A 20459-nucleotide genomic window follows, 5' to 3' on the forward strand; every position below is an offset into this window, starting at 1 on the left:
AGAAGCATAAATTTAGAAATAGATAATCAATAAATAAACTAGATCTGCTCTCATTTCATGTCACAATCAGTGCCAGCATGAAATGAGTGGTTGTGTTTTTTATATTTATTTGTAATAATATATTATTTATGTATTATTTATATTCTTGAATTTTCTTTTTTTAAATGTTTTATTTTCACTTCATTATTTTTCATTTTGGCAGTTTTGGTCCTCCAGATATGTGCATACAAACAAGATGGAACAAATGACACTTTTTTTTGTTGAACTTGTTTTTTAGTTTGAATAGTTTTTAATAGCCATACACTGCCCACAATTCACACAAACCAACACACTAAACACGAGTCCCAAATGTAAACATTTGATCAGCCTTGGTCACCTCCCTTGTCCTGCCCAGACAACCCACCCCACCCCCTTCATTTCATCTCATCCCATCTTGCAGGTCGTCACCCCCCAAACCTTTTTACCATCCCCAAGCATGGCTCGCCGCTAGTTCACGGTCTAAAATTAAACTCCAGCAGGGCCAACTGCTCTTGCTGCCACTTGGCCGGCAGGTTTTCCAGTCAGAGGTCCTCAGCCAGGCGAGGCCCGCGGCTCCGCGGGAGGCACAAACAAACGCGATTATCAGCCTCAAATTGGGATTATACAAGCGGTGGAGCCATTTCTCTGGAATTGAGGCCCCGTGAGAATCTCCAGGATGGCGTCAAACTCGGACGCGTCCAAGCCGGTCATCATGAATGAAGAGGAGCTGAAGAGGAAGCAGCGGGAGAAGCTGAAGAAGTTACAGGCCACGGGGGGCAACCCAAGACCTGCTAGATCCCTCTTCTTCCTCACTCTTAAAAATCCCTTCCGCAAGGCCTGCATTAACATTGTGGAGTGGAAGTATCCTTTATATTATATCGAGATCGGAGCATGTCAGGTGCCCAAACCATTTGGCAACTTGATCGAGCTGCTTTACACCAGCTGTTTGCCGAGATGTCAATCGCTAGCCCCCTTAAGCTCACGTCAATTTGTCGTGTGACGTGCAAAGACTTGTGTTATTCCCTGGCAGCCCTCGTCCACGTCCATGCAGGCACGCGAGGCCATTCTGTGTTTAATGTGAAAATAGCGCTCAAATGCTTCCACTATGTGTGGCTCAGCGGTCCCTGCGGGGACTTTCCTACTTTTATTTTAGCCTCATGCCCATTCCGGGTTCAGACATCTTTCGTATCCAGAACAAAATTAGCCGACAGCAATTGATGTATTTTCAGATGACCCATATGCTACTCCGTTGATTAGTATGGATAAACTTTTGGATCAATAGATAGTCGGGGTCACGTTTTGCTGATTTCTTTACCGACTTCACTATTCAGGGCTTATTTATTGTATACAAAATATTTTACATTAGTGAACATTTTAACACAAACAAAGGGCCAATTTAGATTTTGAACCCCATTATGTAAAAAGTAAAAAAAAATTCCGTTGCCATTTGTCGCCACATGCTTAACCGAGTCATGGGCACTTTTTATTGCACAAGTATAATCACATTGGTATGTCCCCCCGCAGGACATGTAGACCACAAGTGGGGGGGGGGGAGAAGAAAAAAAACATACAGTGTGGTGACGTTTGACAAGAATGAGGAACAAGTCTGACTCATTTTGGCAGGCGTGCGTATGTTTGGCTGCTTTGGACATATTCTTGGGCCACGCAGCTGTCCTGCTGCATCACAGCGGGGACATGATGCTGACCTGGCAGGCGAATTCTCTTAGTGAGCCCCCTACTGGTGGGAATGAGAAAGTGTCGAGGCCGATACTCCGTTGTGATGTAGCACTTTGGTGAAAAGCAGGGTTGTTGTTTTCTTGCCTTGCCAAAGTTGATCTTCACAAAATCAGCACCAAAACGAATTTAGGCCTAGAGGTTCCCAATCTTTTGTCACCAAATACCACCTAAAAAATAAATATTCCATCAGATACCAGCACCATGATAGCCTTTATTCCTGACATATATATTTAGCATCTTTGTATCTTTACGGACAGTTTAACTGTGATTAAAACTAGCTAATCCCTTCAACTGTACCTGGAAGTCCCAATCATCTCACCTACAACTATTTTAAAATAAAGTAAACACAGTGAGCAGGTCACAAGATTCTTTGCTGTGGAATCTACCCCACAGGACACCACAATTCTCATCCTTAATCATTTTATTAATGCCTTATATGACAGCCCAATAAACTTATCCAAGACACACATGGTACATCCAGTGACGTGGCGGGAGCTTAGGGCAGCAAATATCATCTGTTCTTATTTCTTTAGGGAGAAAGTGCAATTCCCATCATCCTTGGGTAATAATCCTGAACAGCAGCATCCAGAACCTTTGAGATCATCATCTTATTGACCATCTTTGCAAACTGTGTCGCCCTAGCCGTGTTCCTGCCCATGCCGGAAGAAGATAGCAATAACACCAATTCCAGCCTGGTAAGCGAGAATGATCGCTCCGTCGGGACTCTTCAGTGAGCACCATTCATGGCTCAAATGTGATTCAGCTTTGTACGCTGTTTTGGATGTGTTCAAATATCTGTGGCTTTATGATTTATATGGCATCCACGTGGGTGCCATTTGTTAGCTTGTCTGTGGCGTTTTGCATTGTTTGCTAGCATTAAGCTAGCTTAATTGTTTATATGGCATTCACGTGGGTGCCATTCGTTAGCTTGTCTATGGCGTTTTGCATTTGGTGTTAGCATTAAGCTATCACAATACATAAATAAGTTTATACTCATCTTGGGTATATCAGGGACTGACCCATTTGGCCAAAGGCCTTCTCATTCCTCTGAGGTAACAAGAGCTGCTTTCTCAGGGAAGATCTGCATACACAAATCCAAATGACTTAAGAGAACTATAAAAATAGCTTTCAATCAATTTCTAGCTTTACTTGACGCAGAAGATCTTTAATTGGATAACATTTTTTTTCCGCAGGAGAGTCTGGAGTACGTCTTCTTGGTCATCTTCACCTTGGAGTGCTTTCTGAAGATCATTGCTTATGGTTTTGTGTTCCACGAGGGTGCATATTTACGAAACTGCTGGAACATATTGGATTTTGTCATCGTCTTCATGGGGTAAGAAAGAACCTTTGAGGCGTGACCACAGCAATGTATGGGAGCGCTCAGTGATGGTCCTCCTCCAGGTTGGTCACCTTTGCCCTGGATACCTTCAATACGATAGCAGGCGTTCCCATGGAGAAAGGCGGCGGGTTCGACATGAAGGCGCTGAGAGCCTTCAGGGTTCTGCGTCCCTTACGCCTCGTCTCCGGAGTTCCCAGTAAGAAGCGGTTGGTGATCACCTCTGATTGGACCTGAGGAGAACCTCTGTATCTTGTTTGCATCCAGGCCTGCAGGTGGTGATGAACTCCATCCTGAAAGCCATGCTCCCTCTGCTGCACATTGCCCTGCTGGTCTTCTTGTTGGTCACCATCTACGCCATCATGGGACTGGAGCTCTTCAAGTGCAAAATGCATAAGACCTGCTACTACACGGGCACAAGTACGCGGCCACGGCCAAATTGTTAGGATGAACTTTGACCTTGGTTCTTTCACCGCTGCAGATATCTATTCGACGGCAGAGGGGGAGAGGCCCGCCCCCTGCGCTCAGGCCGGGAACGGACGGCGCTGCTTGATCAACGGCTCCGAGTGCCGGCCGGGCTGGGAAGGTCCCAACAACGGCATCACCCACTTTGACAACATCGGCTTCGCCATGCTCACAGTCTACCAGTGCATCACCATGGAGGGATGGACCAAAGTTCTCTACTGGGTTGGTCACGCGGCCATGTCTTTACCGATCTGCATTGCAAAAACTTTCGGAACGCTACTGCACAAATATTTTTCATATTTTGTGTACGATGTCTTTCAGATCAACGACGCCATCGGAAACGAATGGCCTTGGGTCTACTTTGTTCCTCTCATTCTTGTGGGCTCCTTCTTTGTGCTCAATTTGGTTCTGGGCGTGCTCAGCGGGTACGGCGACTCAGAACTTCACGCCTCACTTTTCTCAACACGATTGAAAATGTTCTTCCTCTGCTCAGAGAATTCACCAAAGAGCGGGAGAAAGCCCGGTCCCGAGGAGAGTTCCAGAAGTTGCGGGAGCGTCAGCAGCTGGATGAGGACCTGCACGGCTACATGGAGTGGATCACCCACGCTGAGGTCCTCGACGCTGACAGAGAGGGCCAAGGTCAGAGAACTGCAAATTGATTACACTCTCCGTCTATCTGTCTTCATCCATCTATCCATCCATCCATCCATCTGCTCGCCAGGTCTCCTGCCTCTGACCAGCGGCGATTCTGACACCGACAGCCTGTTCGACATGGAGGGCAAGAGTCGTGTCATCTACTACTAGTGAGTGATCTTCAACTGTTTACATCCACGTGTTGACGTAAACAACACTTAGTTGTCCTCGCCACCGGCGTTGCTTTGGCATCTAGTCGCCTGGCTCGTCGCTGGAACCGCTTCTTCAGGATGAAGTGTCTGGTTTACGTGAAGACCAGAGCATTTTACTGGCTGGTGATGTTCCTGGTGCTCCTCAACACGCTGACCATCGCCACGGAGCACCACCACCAGCCCGCCATGCTCACAACGATTCAAGGTTGACCAACTCCCACGTATACTCCTAACAGACTCAAGTTCACACTCTTCTCCATCTTGTCCTTCGGCAGACGTGGCGAGCCGCGTCCTTCTGGTGCTCTTTGTCATTGAGATGTTTGTGAAAATGTACGCGCTGGGACCCCGGGCGTATTTCATGTCGCTGTTCAACCGTTTTGACTTCTTCGTGGTGATTTGCGGCATCCTGGAGATGATCATGTTGTCGGTGGGAGAGGTCACCCCCCTGGGTTTCTCCGTACTCCGATGTATTCGGCTCCTCAGGATCCTTAAAGTCACAAAGTGAGTCCATAAACACGTTACTCCTTAAACCACCCACTAGGTGGTGCCATTGCATCCCTCTGCTTTTGAGATCAGCGCAACGAATCACGGCTGTCCTCTTCTCGAAGGTACTGGACCTCTCTGAGTAACCTGGTGGCCTCCCTGCTCAACTCTGTCCGCTCCATCGCTTCGCTGCTCCTCCTCCTCTTCCTCTTCATCGTCATCTTCTCGCTGCTCGGCATGCAAGTGTTTGGGGGCAAGTTCAACTTTCCTGACAACAGGCCCAGACGAAGCAACTTTGATAACTTCCCTCAAGCCCTCATCAGCGTGTTCCAGGTGAGATGTTTTCCACAGGGTCCGACACGTTTGCTACTATAAGCCGTCGTGGTCTTCCAGATCTTAACAGGGGAGGAGTGGACGGCCATCATGAACAACGGCATCATGGCCTACGGAGGCCCGGTTTTCCCCGGCATTCTGGTTGCCATCTACTTCATCGTCCTCTTTGTCTGTGGAAACTGTATCCTACCTGAAACTCCCCCGTGGAATATTCGAGCCGGTCAAAGATTGTTTTCCCGAACCTGATCCGAGCAGATATTCTTCTCAACGTCTTCTTGGCCATCGCGGTGGACAACCTCGCGGAGGCCGAGAGTCTGACCTCGGCTCAGAAGGAAAAGGCGGAGGAGAAGTTGAGGAGGAAGCTACTGCGGTGAATCAATCATTGCAAAAAAAAGTCAAAGTGATCATCTGCACTCCATCTCATCACGTCTTTGTGTGTAGGTCCAAAATGCCCGACAAGACAGATGAGGAGAGGGAGAGGATCTCCAAGAAACTGGCCGAGCAGAGAGCCAAGATGGAGGGCATGCCGACCACAGCCAAGGTTCAGCTACCTTCAAACACACGCCACACTTGATGAGTCATCATCAACGATCATCTTGTTTCATCAGCTCAAGATTGACGAGTTTGAGTCCAACGTCAATGAAGTGAAAGATCCTTTCCCGCCCGCCGACTTCCCAGGTAAACAAACGCAATTTGTCATCTTTTCAAAATCGAAATTCTATTTCTGCCTTCGTCCAAGGTGACGATGAGGAGGAGGAACCCGAAATCCCCATCAGCCCTCGCCCGCGTCCCATGGCCGACCTGCAGTTGAAGGAGGAAGCCGTGCCGCTGCCCGAAGCCAGTTCTTTTTTCATCTTCGGCCCGCAAAACAAGTCGGTGGCGGACGCCTTTACCCAAATACCGATTGGCCGTTTTGCTGATTGCGCGTGCTCTCGTTGTTTTCGCCGACGGGGCTCAGGTTCCGCAAACTGTGCTACAAGATCATCAACGCCTCGTCTTTTACCAATCTGATCCTGCTCTTCATCCTGCTGTCCTCCATCTCCCTGGCAGCCGAGGACCCCATCGATCCGAATTCTTATCGAAACCAGGTGCCGAGCTTTTTCCGCCAAAGTCGTTTGACAAAAATCCGAGCGAAGTCGTTGCCTTCTGCCTCTCGTCCTGCAGATTTTGGCCTACGCCGACATCGTCTTCACGACTGTGTTCACCATTGAGATTGTGCTGAAGGTAAGAGCGGATGGATGGATGGATGGATGGATGGATGGATGGATGGATGGATGGATGGATGGATGGATGGATGGATGGATGGATGGATGGATGGATGGATGGATGGATGGATGGATGGATGGATGGATGGATGGATGGATGGATGGATGGATGGATGGATGGATGGATGGATGGATGGATGGATGGATGGATGGATGGATGGATGGATGGATGGATGGATGGATGGATATTAATTGCAACTTTTTCCCACGGCAGATGACAGTTTATGGCGCATTCATGCACGAGGGCTCGTTCTGTCGCAACTCCTTCAACATCCTGGATCTGATCGTGGTCGGAGTCTCGCTGCTCTCGATGGGCATGGAGTGAGTACACCCGGGTGACCTGCCGTGTGAAACATCACGTTGTCATTCTTGCCTGCGTCATTTGCGGTGTTCAGATCCAGCGCCATCTCAGTGGTGAAGATTCTCAGGGTGCTCAGGGTTCTGCGGCCTCTCAGGGCCATCAATCGAGCCAAAGGCCTCAAGGTTTGCCTTTAGCATCACGCTAACTCGCTCATCATTGAAGCTTTTCTTCTAACTTTCTTTTTTCGGTGCAGCACGTGGTCCAGTGTGTGTTTGTGGCCATCAAAACCATCGGAAACATCGTCCTGGTCACCATGTTGCTAAATTTCATGTTTGCCTGCATAGGAGTGCAACTTTTCAAGGTTGGTGACGTCGCCCATCATCTTGCTAACATCTTGCTAACTTCGGTTCTTTTTTACGACAGGGGAAATTTTACAGCTGCACGGACGTGTCCAAAATAACAGAGGAGGAGTGCCAGTAAGGCAAATATCCGTTTGTCTTGGGGAACCCACCGATGGTTCACTCGTGGCTTTCTTCTCTCAGGGGATTCTACGTGAAGCACATTGAGAACACTCTGCAGGACACGGTGGTGGCCAAACGGGAATGGCTCAACAACGACTTCAACTTTGACAACGTCCTGTACGGCATGCTGGCGCTCTTTACCGTTTCCACCTTCGAGGGCTGGCCCAAGTACGTGTTGACGCGTCGTCGGGTTGCGTACACGCGTAGAAGTTAGTTCAGAAGGTCTAACTCCTCGGCAGACTCTTGTATCGAGCCATCGACTCGGACGAAGAAGACATGGGCCCCGTCTTCAACAACCGGGTGGACGTGTCCATCTTCTTCATCGTCTACATCATCCTCATCGCCTTCTTCATGATGAACATCTTTGTGGGCTTCGTCATCGTCACCTTCCAGGAGCAAGGCGAGCAGGAGTATAAGGATTGCGAGCTGGACAAGAACCAGGTGAGCCGCCGCCGCCGCCTTTAAACGGCGATGTGACCCGATCTCCGTTGCCTTTTTTAGCGCCAGTGCGTGCAGTACGCCTTGAAGGCCCGACCGCTGAGGTGCTACATCCCCAAAAACCCGTATCAGTACCGGGTCTGGTACATCGTGACCTCCTGCTACTTTGAGTACCTCATGTTCTTCCTCATTATGCTCAACACTTTGTGCCTGGGGATGCAGGTAGGTCAGTTTGCTTCCAAAGATAGAAATGAGACTTTGAGAATTTGCAGATCAACTGTTTTTTTTTTTTAAATGAGATCCAGCCGATGTTAAATATGTGTGTTGCTTTTCAGCACTGCAACCAGTCCGACCACGTGACCAAGCTCTCGGACATTCTCAACTTGATCTTCACGGTGCTCTTCACGGTGGAGATGATTCTCAAGCTCATGGCCTTCAAAGCAAAGGTGGGCTTTCTTCCGGCCCGATGGGGCCCGACCAGCCCCCCCCATCCTGAGCAGATGCCTCTACGCAGGGTTACTTCGGAGACCCCTGGAACGTGTTTGACTTCATCATCGTCATCGGCAGCGTGGTGGACGTCATCCTGAGCGAAATAGACGTGAGTAAATGGCGCTCGGGTGTTCAACGGGAGGTTCCCGGCCAATGACTCTCTGTCTTACTTTATTGTGTGTATTCGATGCTGCGAGCCAGACACGTATAAGCGCGGCCTCGATCGGTGCCGGCACAACTAGTTGGCAGAATCTGGTCAGTAATGCGGTTGGCCGTCCGTCGTGAACACCACCCCCGCCGCCATGTCACTCCCATCATTGCCACAATTCTCTTCCATTTGGAATGTCCACGTGTGTCTTCTCAACAGCGCTGATTGACTTTTTTTTTTTTTGGTCACCGTATGTGATGACGCAAGGTTTTCACGGGCTCTCACGCACGGACACGCTTTTGGGCCGCTTTTCAACCACGCCTTTTTTCTGGCTTTCCACACGCCTGGCTCACTTTGTCGTTTCTTCTCAACATCTCACTCATCACCTGTGTCTCCTTTACAGAGCGCCCTGGCCGCCAGCGGAGGACTGTACTGTCTCCAAGGCTGCGCTGTAAATATCTGGCCATCACTGCTCCATGCTGTGTCCTCTTTTGCACGCTCGACTAATTTTGTTCATTCGTTCTGCAGGACACCAATCCCATGCAAGCAATCGCGGTAAGCGGTCTTCGTCATGCCACGTCTGCATTTACGAAAAGATTGACAGCGAGCGTTGTCACGGGCAGGCCTCGGAGAACGCTTCGGTTTCCATCACGTTCTTCCGACTCTTCCGAGTCATGCGGTTGGTGAAACTGCTGAACCGCTCTGAGGGCATCCGAAACCTTCTGTGGACCTTCATCAAGTCCTTCCAGGTGCGTTCCTCGCGTTCAAGCGCCAGCGGTGAGTGAGCTAAGCCTCGTCTCGCTCTTCAGGCTCTTCCTCATGTGGCTCTGCTCATCGTCATGCTCTTCTTCATCTACGCCGTGATCGGGATGCAGGTGAGCAAGCTGGAGCGCTCGCTTCTGAACCAGAACACGCTCAACTTTTAAACACGTTTTAGATTTTCGGAAAGATCGCCTTAGTGGACGGCACGGAAATCAACCGCAACAACAACTTCCAGACGTTCCCTCAGGCGGTTCTCATGTTGTTCCGGTGAGTTCTCGCCGAGAGTTGGGTGCCCGCGTAAACGGCCGAGCACGCTGAAGATTTGATCTGCAGATGCGCTACTGGAGAAGGTTGGGAGGAAGTCATGATGGCGTCCATGTACGGGCAAAAGTGCGACCCCAAGTCTGACTTTCAGCCTGGAGAAGAGTTCACCTGCGGCTCCAACTTTGCCGTCTTCTACTTCCTCAGTTTCTACTGCCTCTGCGCCTTCCTGGTTAGCGATCCACGATCACGATTGGCCGCTGGCTCGGCAAGACGACATTTAACAATAAGTGTCTCCACCTTCTACAGATCCTCAACCTGTTTGTCGCTGTCATCATGGACAATTTTGACTACCTGACACGTGATTGGTCACTGCTGGGTCCACACCACCTGGATGAGTTTAAGAAGATTTGGGCGGAATATGACCCAGAGGCCACGTAAGCCACGATGACCCCCCAAAAAAGAAATTTCTGGATGAAATGCCTTGAGAGGAGAACTCGATCTGAGCACGTCCAACTTTTCGTTGAGGTTTCGGAGCATTTGTGTTGAAGGTGTTTGTGTGCTCGGCCAGAGGCAGAATCAAACATCTGGATGTGGTGACGCTGCTGAGACGCATCCAGCCTCCGTTGGGCTTCGGCAAGTTCTGCCCTCATCGTGCAGCCTGCAAGGTACCCGCTGGGACACTGTCTATTTAAAAAAAAAAAAAAAAAAAAAAAAAAACTATTCAACGTCACGTTCAACCAAATCTTGTAGTATACTGCCATCTGCTGGTTTGTTTGTGTCACTGCAGTTGTCAAATAACCCAGCCATTTTTATATTATGAAACCTCAGATTAGGTTATATGTTGACGGAAGCCCTTATCATTTGAGTTTGTTTGTGTCGGCAGCGCTTGGTCGGCATGAACATGCCGCTCAACAGTGACGGCACGGTCACCTTCAACGCCACCCTCTTCTCCCTGGTCAGGACAGCCCTGAAGATCAAAACAGAAGGTGGAGCTCGCCGACGCTATTCACAGTGTGTGCGCAAGAGTGTGTTTGTTGACCTTGATTTCTCCTGAGCAGGAAACTTCGAGCAGGCCAACGAGGAGCTTCGAGCCATCATCAAGAACATCTGGAAGCGAACGAGCATGAAGTTGTTGGATCAGGTCATCCCTCCCATAGGCGGTGAGTACGTTGACGCCATTCCAGGCATCCAGAGGAAATTCAGAGACTGACCCCGCCTCCACTTGCAGATGATGAGGTCACCGTGGGAAAATTCTACGCCACTTTCCTACTCCAGGATCATTTACGAAAGTTCCTGAAACGCCAGGAGGAGTACTACGGATACCGGCCAACCAAGAAGAACGCCTCCGGCCCAGAGATCCAAGTAAGTCGGCCCAAGGGCTTCAGAAGCTCTAGAAGTTTCCTTTGGTGGCATGCCTCCTCTTCTGGATCCCGCAGGCCGGTCTCAGGGCTATCGAGGATGAAGTGGCTGCAGAAATGCACCGAGCAATTTCGGGAGACCTGCACAATGAGGACGAAATGGAGAGAGCCATGCAAGAAGCTGGGGAGGAGCACATTTACCAGGTGAAAGAAAATGTTGCTCACAAGACAATGCTAATTTCACTGAAAGTAGCTTTCACTCTTTAGGCACATGTTTCAAACTAGGTCTTAAAACTAGGGTTAGGGCTTCAAACTAGGGTTTTAAAACCCTAACACTAGTTTGAAACCATTGTTTGAAACCCAAACCCTAGTTTGAAACACTACTTTAAAACCATAAACCTAGGTATAAACCCTACTTTAGACCCTAAACCTAGTTTTAAACCCTATTTTGAAACTCTAACCCTTGTTTTAAATGCTACTTTGAAACCCTAACCCAAGTTTTAAACCCTACTTTAGACCCTAACTGTTGTTTTAAACCCTAGTTTGAAACCCTAACCCTACTTTGAAACCCTAAACCTAGTTTTAAACCCTACTTTGAAAGTCTAACCCTAGTTTTAAATGTTACTTTGAAACCCTAACCCTAGTTTAAACCATAGTTTGAAACCCTACTTTGAAACCCTAACCCTAGTTAGAGACACATTTTGGGAGCACATTGTGGCCAGAATTAAACTTTTTTTGCACATATGTCTGTAGATTGTTAGATTTAATGAATGTTAAGGTGTAGAATTGTCTAAAAAAAAATCTCATTGATCAATGTATCCCAATATTTTTGCTGTTCCTTGTGAAGTTTGATTGACAATGTTGACACGTACAGCGTACGCACGGCTTGTTTGGAAATCGAGTAGAGCCGTTCGCCACGGAGAACGTCAACGCTCCGCCACCGCACATGACCAACCAGAGGCCCCTCAAATTCTTGGAAAACCAGCCCGAGTCAACACTCCCTTCGCCTGCCGCCGAGCCCGTCACGAACTTTGCGCCGCCGACGGCTCCCAAAAGCAACAGCAACAACAACGCCTTTGCAGAGTGAGCATCCGTCACGTGTCCTCAGATGATACCACTGACATCCGGCGGCTGATGAGAAGCTTCTTGCTCTTTTTTCAGATTGGGACTGCAAAGACAAGGTAGCGCTGAAGAGCTTGACAGCCCCGCTGAGGATGCAGGAGCAGGTACGGGACACAATTGTTTCTGAATATCTTCAAGTTGATTTGATGTCTTCACCCTTGTAGACAATCTGCACCCGTGGGACTTCACAGTGAGAACGGACCGAACGCAGGTAACGTGAACGGCCGGCCCGTGTGCGCCATGTGAAGCAAAAAGAAATGAAAACCGTCTCCTCTTTGCAGTTCCCCTACGAACCCAGGCTCGCCGACAGTCCGACCTCGGCTTATGACGAAGTGAGCGGCTTCGAAAGAGGCTTTTCCTTTGCCGGTCCATTTAGAAATCGACGGCTTTGCTTTTGTCTCCCAGGCCAAGAACGAGACAGTTGACGAGACGCACGCCACCATCGAGGACCTCGAGGGTGCGGCCCGGGCTATCCTCAAAAAGAAGCGGCGCCTCCCCGTGCCTCCGCCAAGTCAAGCGGAGCGTCCTGACCCGGCCGTGAGGAAGAAGAAACGCCCCATCGCCGCAACTCCCTCCGCTCATGGTCCGCACGGAGCTGAGCCACCTGAAGCCGACTCCAACGTTTAGAGGCGCGTCCACGCGTGTGCTTACACATGACTTCTTTTTGGGGGCGGCTTCGTCCTGAAGGACGATTCAGCCTGGGCTTCAAGTCAAATGTGGCTCTCTGTCGTGTTCAAGTCTTGATTTGTGGTGGCCAGCCCAAGTCTTCCTGTAAACAATCAGCAAAGTTCTCAACATTGGCAACAACCTTCAAAATGGAGCATTTGCCAGTTGTTCTCAATTCAAAATGGCTGAAGAGATCAGGTGAATTCATTCATTCATTCATTCCAGCCTCGACGTGTCACCATCATCTAACATTAAAGACCCTGCAAAGTGAAATCACAGACCGCTTTGTGAATGCATTAAACACGTTTGAAGATAATTACTGCAAATGTGCAGAGTTAAAATTCGATGTAAAAGTTCAAAACAACCAACTTTTCAAAATATTAGCTCGTATTCTGGTTCGGCGGCCACATTTTGGTACTTTGCCCCCCAAAATATGGTGAAAAGTAATGATAGGGAGATGATGCTTCAAATTTGCTTCATGAACCAGTTGTATTTTATTTACTCCACTAGATGGCACTGTTGGTTGACGTCAAGAAAGCAGTTTTAGAAATGGTAAGTATACTTTTAACCCCAAAGTTGAACAGAGAGGAGTGAAAAAATTAAAAATGCTTCATGAAAAATATTTGAAGCTTCACTAGTGAAAAGAAAAAGTGACACATTGCAAGTGATGAGTGACTGGTGTCCCTAATAAATTGCCATGGCTGTGAGTTTGCTTGGACACCTCAGCAGAGTTTCTCCTTGTAAAGTGAGCCCCTCTTTAAATAGTCCCAACGGGCAGAGTGTTTGTGGAACGGAATGTCCGAGTCCTCATTTTGAAAGTGTCTTGAAGCTGCAGTGCAATTCAAAACAAAGATTGATTTGTCAAATAAAGAATGAGAGGATTCGAAAGAATTCAACTTTTATTTGTAGAAAGCAAACATTCCGAATTTGGCTTAATAGAGACACATTGCTGATATTTTTGTCGTTTTTCTTTTTGTGATGACTGTAGTTTTTTCAGTTCATATGACTTCAACCAGTAGGTGTCGGTAATGCCCATGGAAGCTGGTGCCACCGCGCCGATAAACAAAACGAAGAAGAAAATGACGTAACTTCCTGTTTACGAACGAGTCGTGAATTGCATTTCCCGCTCACCAACGAACGAATCAGTGAGTGAACGAATCAGCATTTCCAGTTCATCTTGAGAACGGATCAGTGAGGGAACGAATCCTGACTTTCCCGTTCGCGAACGAGTCAATGGATCAACTGCCTTCCTTCCCGTGCATCAACGGATCAGTCAGTGAACGTGTTGCGTCTCCCTCCTGGCGTGAAATATGTAAGACAGAATATCGATTTACGATTTGCCAAGGAAAGAAGGAACCATTCACTACAACACCACTTCTTTTACGCGCGTTTTCTCCAAGCTAACGGCTAACTTTATTGCATAAAGAGATGCGCCCTTATACAACAACGGGGAGATTATGCTTCTCTTTGGGTAATCTTGATTTTTTTTAACACTTATAGTAGTTTTTAAATAACGTGTACGCATATATACGCCTAAATTTTGTTATCCAATATATCTACTGCAATTTCACATTGGATTGCTGGTTTGAAATTTACTTTTAATATTATTTTTTTAATAAACATTTATGTTAAAACTTGTCTGGTGTTTTATTCCTTGTTTTTATATTCGCCAATTAAAGCATAAAAATCAGACATTTGGCTAACTGCTTTATATGACAATGTAAACACTAGGTACACTACACGAGGTAAAAAAAAATGAAAGAAATAATGGGTTAATTGCACAATAAAAGCACATTTAGGTATGTTTTAACACCTGGGACCGAACCAAGTTCTAACCGAGCAAGAGCCCGTATCACTAACCAGTCAGCTATTTCAACCGGGTAGACCATGGTCGTCTGCACTGTTTTGTACTAGTGATGTGCATTCCAGTTCTTACGTGAATTGACTCTTTAGAATCGGTTCACTAAAAATATTTGTTCAAAAGAATCGTTCACCGAATCGTTCGCTACACTGTCTTATTTATTCTTTTTTCTTTTTCTATTGTAGTGTCCATGAGGTGTATCTAATCACAGGCCACTTAGGGAAAAAGCTTAAGTGAAAGTGAAAAGTGCCACACCCACCCTCACCCCCACCTCCTGATTGGCTGTTTGATCTGTGACGTCACTTGGACACTCCATTAGGTACACCGCCATTCTCAAGTGTACCTAATAACAGGCCACTTTATTAGGGAAATATCAAGCTCTAGTCCTCGGGGCCGTGTTCCAACATGTTTTCCAAGTGACCCTCGTTAAGCGCACCTGCGTGAAAATTTTTTGGTCACTTTCACGTTCGTAAGGAGCTAAAACTTTTCACGCAGGTGCGCTTAACGAGGGAATCAAATGGACACTCCATTAGGTACACTGCCATTTTTAAGTGTACCTAGTAACAGGCCACTTTATTAGGGAAATTCATGGTCAAAGGTCACAGGTGTTAAGCTCTAGTCCTCGGGGCCGCGTTCCAACATGTTTACCAAGTGACCCTCGTTAAGCGCATCTGCATGAAAGGTTTTTGGTCATTTTCACGTTCAGCAAGAGCTAAAAGTTTTCACGCAGGTGCGCTTAACGAGGGAATCACACGGACACTCCAATAGGTAGGTACACCTATGTGTGTTTGTGTGTTGTGGGTGTGTGTGGTGTTTTTGTGGTGTGTTTGTGTGGTGTTTGTGGTGTGTTTGTGTGTGGTGTGTGTGTGTGTGTGTGGTCTATGTCTGTGTGGTGTTTGTGTGTGGTGTGTGTGTGGTGTGTGTGTGATGTGTGTGTGTTGTGTGGGTGTTGTGTGGGTGTTGTGTGGGTGCTGTGTGGTGTGTGTGTGTGGTGTGTGTTGTGGGTGTGTGTGGTGTTTTTGTGGTGTGTTTGTGTGGTGTTTGTGGTGTGTTTGTGTGTGGTGTGTGTGTGTGGTCTATGTCTGTGTGGTGTTTGTGTGGTGTGTGTGTGTGCTGTGTTTGTGTGGTGTTTGTGTGGTGTTTGTGTGGTGTGTGTGTGGTGTGTGTGTGATGTGTGTGTGTTGTGTGTGTGTGTTGTGTGGGTGTTGTGTGGGTGTTGTGTGGGTGCTGTGTGGTGTGTGTGTGATGTGTGGTGTGTGTGTGTGTGTGTGCTGTGTTTGTGTGGTGTGTGTTGTGGGCGTGTGTGGTGTTTTTGTGGTGTGTTTGTGTGGTGTTTGTGGTGTGTTTGTGTGGTGTGTGTTGTGGGCGTGTGTGGTGTTTTTGTGGTGTGTTTGTGTGGTGTTTGTGGTGTGTTTGTGTGTGGTGTGTGTGTGTGGTGTTTGTGGTGTGTGTGTGTGGTGTGTTTGTGGTGTGTGTTTGTGTGGTGTGTGTTTGTGTGTGTGTGTGTATGTGTCTGGCGTGTGTGTGGTGTTTTTGTGGTGTGTTTGTGTGGTGTGTTTGTGTGGTGTTTGTGGTGTGTGTGTGTAGTGTGTTTGTGGTGTGTGTTTGTGTGGTGTGTGTTTGTGTGTGTGTGTGTGTATGTAGTGTGTGTGGTGTGTGTTTGTGGTGTGTGTGTGTGGTGTTTTTGTGGTGTGTTTGTGTGGTGTTTGTGGTGTGTTTGTGTGTGGTGTGTGTGTGTGTGTGGTCTATGTCTGTGTGGTGTTTGTGTAGTTTCTTTGTGGTGTGTGTGTGGTGTGTGTGTGATGTGTGTGTGTTGTGTGTGTGTCGTGTGTGTGTGTGGTGTTTTTGTGGTGTGTTTGTGTGGTGTTTGTGGTGTGTGTGTGTGGTGTGTTTGTGGTGTAGTTTCTTTGTGGTGTGTGTGTGTTGTGTGTGTGTGTGTGTATCTGGTGTGTGTGTGTGTGTGGTGTTTTTGTGGTGTGTTTGTGTGGTGTGTGTGTGTGCTGTGTTTGTGTGGTGTTTGTGTGGTGTGTGTGTGATGTGTGTGTGTTGTGTGTGTGTGTGTCTGGTGTGTGTGTGTGGTGTTTTTGTGGTGTGTTTGTGTGTGCTGTGTTTGTGTGGTGTTTTGTGTGTGTGTGTGGTGTGTTTGTGGTGTGTGTTTGTGTGGTGTGTGTTTGTGTGTGTGTAGTGTGTGTGGTGTGTGATGTGTGTGTGGTGTGTGTGTGGTGTTTTTGTGGTGTGTTTGTGAGTTGTTTGTGGTGTGTTTGTGTGGTGTGTGTGTTGTGTGTGTGGGTGTTGTGTGGGTGTTGTGTGGTGTGTGTGTGATGTGTGTTGTGTGATGTGTGTGGTGTGTGTGTGTGTTGTGTGTGTGTGGTGTGTGGTGTGTGTGTGGTGTTTATTTGTTGTGTGTTTGTGTGTGGTGTGTGTGTGTGGTGTGTGGTGTTTTTGTGGTGTGTTTGTGTGTGTGTTGTGTGTGTGTTGTGTGTGTGGTGTGTGTGTGGTGTTTATTTGTTGTGTGTTTGTGTGTGGTGTGTGTGTGTGGTGTTTGTGTGGTGTGTGTGTGGGTGTTGTGTGGGTGTTGTGTGGTGTGTGTGTGATGTCTGTTGTGTGATTTGTGTGGTGTGTGTGTGTTGTGTGTGGTGTTTTTGTGGTGTGTTTGTGGTGTGTTTGTGTGGGTGTTGTGTGGGTGTTGTGTGGTGTTTTTGTGGTGTGTTTGTGTGTGTTGTGTGTGTGTTGTGTGTGTGTTGTGTGTGTGTGAGGTGTGTGTTGTGTGTGTGGTGTTTATTTGTTGTGTGTTTGTGTGTGGTGTGTGTGTGTGGTGTGTGTGTGTGTGGTGTTTGTGTGGTGTGTGTGTTGTGTGTGTTGTGTGGGTGTGTGTGTGGTGTGTGTGTGTGTGTGATGTGTGTTGTGTGATGTGTGTGGTGTGTGTGTGGTGTTTATTTGTTGTGTGTTTGTGTGTGGTGTGTGTTTGTGGGTGTGTGATGTGTGTGTGTGTTGTGTGTGTGTGGTGTTTTTGTGGTGTGTTTGTGTGGTGTTTGTGGTGTGTTTGTGTGGGTGTTGTGTGGGTGTTGTGTGGTGTTTTTGTGGTGTGTTTGTGTGTGTTGTGTGTGTGTGATGTGTGTGGTGTGTGTGTGGTGGGCGTTGTGTGGGTGTTGTGTGGTGTGTGTGTGTGTGTTGTGTGTGTGTTGTGTGTGTGTGTTGTGTGTGTGTGTGGTGTTTTTGTGGTGTGTTTGTGTGGTGTGTTTGTGTGGTGTTTGTGTGGTGTGTGTTTGTGTGTGTGTGTGTGGTGTGTGTGTGTATGTAGTGTGTGTGGTGTGTGTTTGTGGTGTGTGTGTGTGGTGTTTTTGTGGTGTGTTTGTGTGGTGTTTGTGGTGTGTTTGTGTGTGGTGTGTGTGTGTGTGTGTGTGTGGTCTATGTCTGTGTGGCGTTTGTGTAGTTTCTTTGTGGTGTGTGTGTGGTGTGTGTGTGTGATGTGTGTGTGTTGTGTGTGTGTGTGGTGTTTTTGTGGTGTGTTTGTGTGGTGTTTGTGGTGTGTGTGTGTGGTGTGTTTGTGGTGTAGTTTCTTTGTGGTGTGTGTGTGGTGTGTGTGTGATGTGTGTGTGTTGTGTGTGTGTGTGTCTGGTGTGTGTGTGTGGTGTTTTTGTGGTGTGTTTGTGTGGTGTGTGTGTGTGCTGTGTTTGTGTGGTGTTTGTGTGGTGTGTGTGTGATGTGTGTGTGTTGTGTGTGTGTTGTGTGTGTGTGTGTCTGGTGTGTGTGTGTGGTGTTTTTGTGGTGTGTTTGTGTGTGCTGTGTTTGTGTGGTGTTTTGTGTGTGTGTGTTTGTGGTGTGTGTTTGTGTGGTGTGTGTTTGTGTGTGTGTAGTGTGTGTGGTGTGTGTTTGTGGTGTGTTTGTGTGTGTGTGATGTGTGTGGTGTGTGATGTGTGTGTGGTGTGTGTGTGGTGTTTTTGTGGTGTGTTTGTGAGTTGTTTGTGGTGTGTTTGTGTGGTGTGTGTGTTGTGTGTGTGGGTGTTGTGTGGGTGTTGTGTGGTGTGTGTGATGTGTGTTGTGTGATGTGTGTGGTGTGTGTGTGTGTTGTGTGTGTGTGGTGTGTGGTGTTTTTGTGGTGTGTTTGTGGTGTGTTTGTGTGGGTGTTGTGTGGGTGTTGTGTGGTGTTTTTGTGGTGTGTTTGTGTGTGTGTGTGGTGTTTATTTGTTGTGTGTTTGTGTGTGGTGTGTGTGTGTGGTGTTTGTGTGGTGTGTGTGGGTGTTGTGTGGGTGTTGTGTGGTGTGTGTGTGATGTCTGTTGTGTGATGTGTGTGGTGTGTGTGTGTTGTGTGTGGTGTTTTTGTGGTGTGTTTGTGAGTTGTGTGTGGTGTGTGTGTTGTGTGTGTGGGTGTTGTGTGGGTGTTGTGTGGTGTGTGTGATGTGTGTTGTGTGATGTGTGTGGTGTGTGTGTGTGTTGTGTGGTGTTTTTGTGGTGTGTTTGTGTGGGTGTTGTGTGGTGTTTTTGTGGTGTGTTTGTGTGTGTGTTGTGTGTGTGTGATGTGTGTGGTGTGTGTGTGGTGTTTATTTGTTGTGTGTTTGTGTGTGGTGTGTGTGTGTGGTGTGTGTGTGCGGTGTTTGTGTGGTGTGTGTGGGTGTTGTGTGGGTGTTGTGTGGTGTGTGTGTGATGTCTGTTGTGTGATGTGTGTGGTGTGTGTGTGTTGTGTGTGGTGTTTTTGTGGTGTGTTTGTGGTGTGTTTGTGTGGGTGTTGTGTGGGTGTTGTGTGGGTGTTGTGTGGTGTGTTTGTGTGTGTTGTGTGTGTGTTGTGTGTGTGTTGTGTGTGTGTTGTGTGGTGTTTTTGTGGTGTGTTTGTGTGTGTGTTGTGTGTGTGTGATGTGTGTGGTGTGTGTGTGGTGTTTATTTGTTGTGTGTTTGTGTGTGGTGTGTGTGTGTGGTGTGTGTGTGCGGTGTTTGTGTGGTGTGTGTGGGTGTTGTGTGGGTGTTGTGTGGTGTGTGTGTGATGTCTGTTGTGTGATGTGTGTGGTGTGTGTGTGTTGTGTGTGGTGTTTTTGTGGTGTGTTTGTGGTGTGTTTGTGTGGGTGTTGTGTGGGTGTTGTGTGGTGTGTTTGTGTGTGTTGTGTGTGTGTTGTGTGTGTGTTGTGTGTGTGTTGTGTGTGTGGTGTTTATTTGTTGTGTGTTTGTGTGTGGTGTGTGTGTGTGGTGTGTGTGTTGTGTGTGTGGGTGTTGTGTGGGTGTGTGTGTGGTGTGTGTGTGTGATGTGTGTTGTGTGATGTGTGTGGTGTGTGTGTGGTGTTTATTTGTTGTGTGTTTGTGTGTGGTGTGTGTTTGTGGGTGTGTGATGTGTGTGTGTGTGTGTGTTGTGTGTGTGTGGTGTTTTTGTGGTGTGTTTGTGTGGTGTTTGTGTGGGTGTTGTGTGGTGTGTGCTTGTGGTGTGTTTGTGTGTGTTGTGTGTGTGTGATGTGTGTGGTGTGTGTGTGTGGTGTTTTTGTTGTGTGTGGTGTGTGTGGGTGTGGTGTGTGTGTAGTGTGTGTGTTTTGTGTGTGGTGTGTGTGTATGGTGTGTTTGTGTGTGGTGTGTGTGTGTGTGTGTGGTGTGTGCGTGTAGTGTGTGTGCTGTGTGTGTTGTGTGATGTGTGTGGTGGTTGGGTGTGGTGTGTGTGTGTTGTGTGTTGTGTGGGTGTCGTGTGGGTGTTGTGTGTGTGTAGTGTGTGTGTTTGTGTGTGGTGTGTGTGTGTTGTGTGTTGTGTGGGTGTCGTGTGGGTGTTGTGTGGTGTGTGTGTTTGTGTGTGGTGTTTTTGTGGTGTGTTTGTGTGTGGTGTTTGTGTTGTGTGTGGTGTGTGTTGTGTGATGTGTGTGGTGTGTGTGTGTTGTGTGTTTTTTATTAGTTATTTTAACTACACAAACATTTTTTTAAACTACACGAACAAACTACACAAAAAAAATTTAAACTACACAAACAAACTACACAAAAAAAAATTTAAACTACACAAACAAACTACACAAACATTTTTTAAACTACACAAACAAACTACACAAAAAAAATTTAAACTACACAAACAAACTACACAA

General features: G+C 47.5%; 1 protein-coding gene across 1 annotated transcript; it reads left to right on the plus strand.

The window, feature by feature from the left end:
* Positions 1 to 434: 434 nt before the first annotated feature.
* On the plus strand, positions 435 to 13442 carry LOC125988514 (dihydropyridine-sensitive L-type skeletal muscle calcium channel subunit alpha-1). Its single transcript, XM_049753810.2, has 45 exons — positions 435 to 879; positions 2345 to 2450; positions 2949 to 3088; positions 3157 to 3290; positions 3359 to 3511; positions 3573 to 3778; positions 3878 to 3981; positions 4050 to 4195; positions 4278 to 4359; positions 4446 to 4606; positions 4677 to 4902; positions 5010 to 5217; positions 5278 to 5398; positions 5473 to 5587; positions 5659 to 5758; positions 5826 to 5895; positions 5957 to 6089; positions 6176 to 6305; positions 6382 to 6441; positions 6697 to 6803; positions 6878 to 6965; positions 7037 to 7144; positions 7207 to 7259; positions 7326 to 7472; positions 7544 to 7745; positions 7806 to 7964; positions 8078 to 8188; positions 8257 to 8340; positions 8783 to 8830; positions 8908 to 8934; positions 9003 to 9128; positions 9189 to 9254; positions 9317 to 9408; positions 9475 to 9634; positions 9712 to 9839; positions 9974 to 10070; positions 10289 to 10391; positions 10464 to 10565; positions 10634 to 10767; positions 10842 to 10967; positions 11638 to 11846; positions 11925 to 11989; positions 12050 to 12096; positions 12167 to 12217; positions 12291 to 13442. Exons 1-45 carry the CDS (start codon positions 695 to 697, stop codon positions 12510 to 12512), a joined length of 5442 nt encoding a protein of 1813 aa, XP_049609767.1. The 5' UTR covers positions 435 to 694; the 3' UTR covers positions 12513 to 13442.
* Positions 13443 to 20459: the final 7017 nt, after the last annotated feature.

Source organism: Syngnathus scovelli, chromosome 2 (assembly GCF_024217435.2).
Source record: "Syngnathus scovelli strain Florida chromosome 2, RoL_Ssco_1.2, whole genome shotgun sequence".
Lineage (NCBI taxonomy): Eukaryota > Metazoa > Chordata > Actinopteri > Syngnathiformes > Syngnathidae > Syngnathus > Syngnathus scovelli.

What these genes read in the sequence shown, in the direction of transcription:
- LOC125988514 (XM_049753810.2), top strand. Translation starts at nt 695, where the DNA reads ATGGCGTCAAACTCGGACGCGTCCAAGCCGGTCATCATGAATGAAGAG. An exon ending in ATTAACATTGTGGAGTGGAA is followed by an intron (nt 880 to 2,344) that starts GTATCCTTTATA and finishes AGCAGCATCCAG; the next exon opens with AACCTTTGAGATCATCATCT. An exon ending in TAGGAGTGCAACTTTTCAAG is followed by an intron (nt 7,145 to 7,206) that starts GTTGGTGACGTC and finishes TTTTTACGACAG; the next exon opens with GGGAAATTTTACAGCTGCAC.